Genomic DNA, 5,000 nt, shown 5'->3' on the forward strand with positions numbered 1-5,000 from the left:
TTATGTTGAGGAAGGGGGGGGGGGGGGTCACTAGAACAGGCAGGCAGTGATAACATCTCAGAATTAGAACGCACGCTCTCTCCGTTTCCAATCCAGGTCACCCACAGAATACAAAGTTCATAGCAGAGGTTAAGTGCATAGCAGAGGTTAAATCCCGCTCACTTTCACTTTTCCACCAAAAACACGGAACAACTGTTAAGCCATCTCCCCCTGGCCCTTGGAGCAGAGCGTCTGGGGTGCGTCTGGTTGCACGCACAGTGCGGTTGTGTCAGGTGCGGACGCGTCCAGAGCGGTCACCGAGTTTCAATCTGACGCCTCACGTAAACAACTCGGCTATTGACGTGGGAAAAAAAAGACCTTCCCATGGGAGGAAGAGAATGGTGCGAAGAACAGCTCTAATGTAGGGGGGGAGGATAAGGGGATTGGAGGAACAGCTCTAATGTAGGAGGGGAGGATAAGGGGATTGGAGGAACAGCTCTAATGTAGGAGGGGGGGATAAGGGGATTGGAAGAACAGCTCTAATGTAGGAGGGGAGGATCAGGGGATTGGAGGAACAGCTCTGGCTTGTTTCCTCGAACCGTCACGTCCACTTTCAGTCTCCTCATCTCCCTCTCCTCCACTCCCTGGGGTGGGTTCATCAGGACAGGAGTGGAGGATGGAGGAGAGGAGGGAGGGGAGGAGGGAGGAGAGGAGGGAGGGGAGGAGGGAGGAGAGGAGGGAGGAGAGAAGGGAGGAGAAGACTGAGGAGAGGAGGGAGGAGAGGAGGGAGGAGAGGAGGGAGGGGAGGAGGGAGGAGAGGAGGGAGGGGAGGAGGGAGGAGAAGACTGAGGAGAGGAGGGAGGAGAGGAGGGAGAGGAGGGAGGAGAGGAGGGAGGAGAGGAGAGAGGAGAGGAGGGAGGAGAGGAGGGAGGAGAGGAGGGAGGAGAGGAGAGAGGAGAGGAGGGAGGAGAGGAGGGAGGAGAGGAGGGAGGAGAGAAGGGAGGAGAAGACTGAGGAGAGGAGGGAGGAGAGGAGGGAGGAGAGGAGGGAGGAGAGGAGGGAGGGGAGGAGGGAGGAGAGGAGGGAGGAGAGGAGGGAGGAGAGGAGGGAGGAGAGAGGAGAGGAGGGAGGGGAGGAGGGAGGAGAGGAGGGAGGAGAGGAGGGAGTAGAGGAAGGAGGAGAGGACGCAACTGAGAGAAGGCCTGTGTGTTATGAAAAACACTATGCACTTGAACCGCTGTGTTAAAAGAGGAAATGGGTACAGATTACCGAGATAACGATGCCGCCGGCCTCCAACAGAACGACTTTGCTATCTCGTAGGGTCGATTGTTTTGGCATAATAGATCATTTGCTGGCGATAAGCCTGGGTATAATGGAGGTTTGCCTCTGGCTTGTGCGCAGACGTTTGACCACATTGAATGGGATCATTTTTAGGACTGTGTTGGCCACGTCTGCCATTAAGAGTCGTCCTCTCAGAGTCAATAATCCCAGTGATAATCTCCTCTTCTCAGTGGAACCCAAAAGAAAATAGCAGCATTGGAGGGGACAGGCAACACAACAACAATAGGTTAAGCAGCTCTAAAAACTTTTAACGTATTTGCAGAATGAATGAGAATACAACAAGGGTATTTTCCACTAGTGGAAAAGGTCACTTTTCCTCAGGTTTAAAATATATAGGTATGTTGGTGGTATTAGGGTTAATAACCCTTGTATTAGTATTAGTGATGCTGTTCTTTCTATTCTTTGGGCAAAATCACAAATGGAATAACTACCCACCCACTCTACAGAATTGTACAGGACTGAAGTACAGTATGTTCACTTCTAAAAATGTACTTGGCACCAAATATGATAATGCATCAATGAACACACACAGGCGTACTTTATGAAAAACGTTGTTTATGATAATGCAGGCTGCAAGTTTGTTTCCTGAGGGTTAGCTGACAATCCCACTGACAGATGACAGGTAGATAATGACAGGTAGTGTTGTCTTGAGGGAATGGTTGGGGTGGAGTTAACCAGCTATTGTTCCCATCCATTACCTCTCTGAAAAAAGGCTGTGAATACTTTGAGGCTGGTTTTCTCAGTACGGTGATTTGGGGGGTATCAACATTGAAATAGATTCAGATTTCAATATATGACATATCATTTGAAAGCTTACAATTACTACTCTTTCATAATCGGAAATAAAAATAAAAATAATATGTTGCCAGACTTGCTGACTTTTTCATCAAACTCTGTCACATTTCGTTGTACTCTGTGCAAGGACAGAAAAGGTTGAATCTAATCTAATGAAACAGTGCCGTGATAGGGACAACACCAGTGTATTTACATAATGAAGGGAGCTATATAAAGTGGTGCAAGTGCACAAACACTGCATCCATCCGTGGATTTGCCAGTCGAATTACTGCATAGCCGGCCCACTGCACCAGAGGAGACCTCAGCACAGGTACGCTGAGAAAGAGAGGTGTTCCAGGGGCGTGACACCCCCCCCCACACACACACACACTATTCTAGAGGACTCTTCTGGCCATGGATGTTGGGGGGAGGGTGACTTGAGTTTGACTGGGGGATGGAGACAGAGAGTGACTGTGGTGTGTTGTTGTGATTGATGACTGACAGAGAATGATGAGGGAGCAGGACTGTCGAGAGATGGTTGATGGTCGGTGGTGGTGTCGGTCGGTGGCGTGGACAGTTGGCAAAGAGAGAGAGAGATAGAGAGAGAGAGAGAGATGATATAATACCACTAGTTTATCGGTAATCTGCGAGCCGAGGTCAAGGGGGCTCTCTAGGGATTAGGAAACCCTGCATCTGCCGGAGCAGGTAGAGGATGGTAACAGTCTCCTTCCTCATCCCTGGGTTGTTGTTGTAGACGACCGACCGACCGTGATCATGACGGTGACGATGGTGCAGCAGGAGAATTGACAGAAGAGAGACGGCCAAAGGTATATAACCCTCAGACCCTGGGTAATGCGGAGGGTGTCGCGTGGAGGTGAGCAGCCAGCTGGTCTGGTTGTGACCAGAGTGATGGTGGATGATGTGTGAGGTATGGGTGGTGGTGGTGGTGGTGGTGGTGGTGGTGGGTGGGTGGGTGGGTGGGGGGGTGATTAAGGGGTGATTAAGATGGTGATAAAGAGATCACGTAGTATTCTCGCCTCATCCTCATTACCTTGCGTTTGCGCTCGGCTCGCTCCCGGGAACGTCTCTTCCTTTCCCGGGCTTTCTCCAGCGCTTTCAGGTCCACGGCCGGCTCGACGGGCTCCGCCAACCGGGACTTCTTGATGTGGGCCGCGGCGTGGGCCATGGTCGCTCGCTACGTACGTCCTAGCTCTCGCTCGCTCGCACAAACAACGCCAGTGAGGGGAAAATACCTCAGCCCGACAAAACTCCTTTTAGAACTCCTTTCCCCCACGACCCGAAAGATCAGAGCACCATGAAGGGGTTAACGGATAAGATTCCCAGCGGGGTGGTGACTTTCCGCGAAGGGCAGCAGAAGACAAGACGCAAGCCGTCCGCAAAAAGGCAGAGGAGGAGGAGGAGGAGGAGGAGGAGGAGAAGGAGGGGGAGGAACAGGCAGAAAGCGAGAAATAGAGGATGAGAGGGAGGACGAGGCAGCTGCTTGTCCCCTCGATGTGCCTCCAACCACCGACCGACATACAGATGATATGCTCCAGCCCTGGCTCCCTCACCCACTCCCTGGAACACTGACACTGAGGTTGGTAGAGTGTGTGTGTGTGTGTGGGTAGAGGGAGGGGGAGGGAGAGAGAGAGAGAGAGAGAGAGAGAGGAGGGGGTGGGTCTGATACACACCACCAGAGGTAAGCTGATAGAGGAGGAGAGAGAGAGAGAGAGAGAAAGAGAGAGAGAGAGAGAGAGAGAGAGAGAGAGAGAGAGAGAGAGAGAGAGAGAGAGAGAGAGAGAGATTGTCCCTCCGCCACCCTGTACCTACAGAGGCAGCAGATACTGGGAACCTTCAGGTTTGGGATCTTGTCTGTCAGCCGTTCCAAATACAAGACTTCCCCACTAATCACGCAACGGGTGGGAGGGAGGGAGGGAGAGGGAGGGGAGGGGAGGGAGGGTTACGTTGGCGGAGAGGAGGAGGAAGAAACCACATGCTAGGAACCGAGAGGGAGGTAGACAGAGCGTGGAGAAAATCTCCCTCCAATCCCCTCACCCTCCCCCCTACGTTGAAGGGAAATGGTGTCGTCTGCCTCGATGACTGGCAGCTACCGCTACAGATTTCACAGCTCGAGCACACACACACACACACACACACACACACACACACACACACACACACACACAGCACAGCAGATTCTTTATTTTCTGTGTCACCCACATACGTCCCTTTAGCCTAGAGCCATGAACAGGATAAAAGGGACTAGCACATGACACGTTATGATGTCTAATATTGGGAGTGTGTCAGCGTGTGAAATAAAAAGGATTTAATTATTATTTCAAGTAGTAGATTGTAGATTCATGATCATATTGGGCTGTAGATTACCCCACACGTGTGTATATGTTTGTATACATACAGCTGTCCATGTGATAGTGTGATAGAGTGTGTGTGTGTGTATGTGTGTGTGTGTGTGTGTGTGTGTGTGTAAAATGGTAAATGGACTAAGTTATATAGCGCCTTATTCCAAAGCGCTTTACAATGACCTCTCATTCACCCATTCACACACCAATGGCGGCAAGCTACCATGCGCCGGCCCGCAATTTGGGGTTCAGTGTCTTGCCCAAGGACACCTCGACATGTGGCCAGCCGGTGTTGCGATCATTAGATGCCGATCATTAGATGAGAGAAAGAGAGAGAGAGAGAGAGAGAGAGAGAGAGAGAGAGAGAGAGAGAGAGAGAGAGAGAGAGAGAGAGAGAGAGAGAGAGGGAGGGAGAGAGAGATGGGATGGGGAGATAAAGATAGAAACAGCAGTGGAAAGGTAGAGGAGAGACAGATAGAATGGAGAGATAGAGTAAGCATAGAAGAAAGAGAGGAATCTACACCCACACCCCACCCCCTCTCATCC

At 51.3% G+C, this 5,000-nt stretch overlaps 1 protein-coding gene across 1 annotated transcript in view; it reads right to left on the bottom strand.

Annotated features, from left to right (window-relative positions):
• The window catches only part of LOC308169325 (ankyrin-2-like), a gene marked incomplete at both ends in the record, with an annotated part of 104,887 nt that extends 101,607 nt beyond the window's left edge, over window positions 1-3,280 (bottom strand). The window contains one exon of the mRNA XM_080544011.1: window positions 3,146-3,280. Within this exon, the coding sequence (XP_080400137.1) occupies window positions 3,146-3,280 (135 nt within the window). The remainder of the gene's footprint in view (window positions 1-3,145) is intronic.
• Window positions 3,281-5,000: the final 1,720 nt, after the last annotated feature.

Source organism: Nansenia antarctica (genome assembly GCF_963989245.1).
Source record: "Nansenia antarctica genome assembly, chromosome: 13".
In the NCBI taxonomy this organism is placed as follows: domain Eukaryota; kingdom Metazoa; phylum Chordata; class Actinopteri; order Argentiniformes; family Microstomatidae; genus Nansenia; species Nansenia antarctica.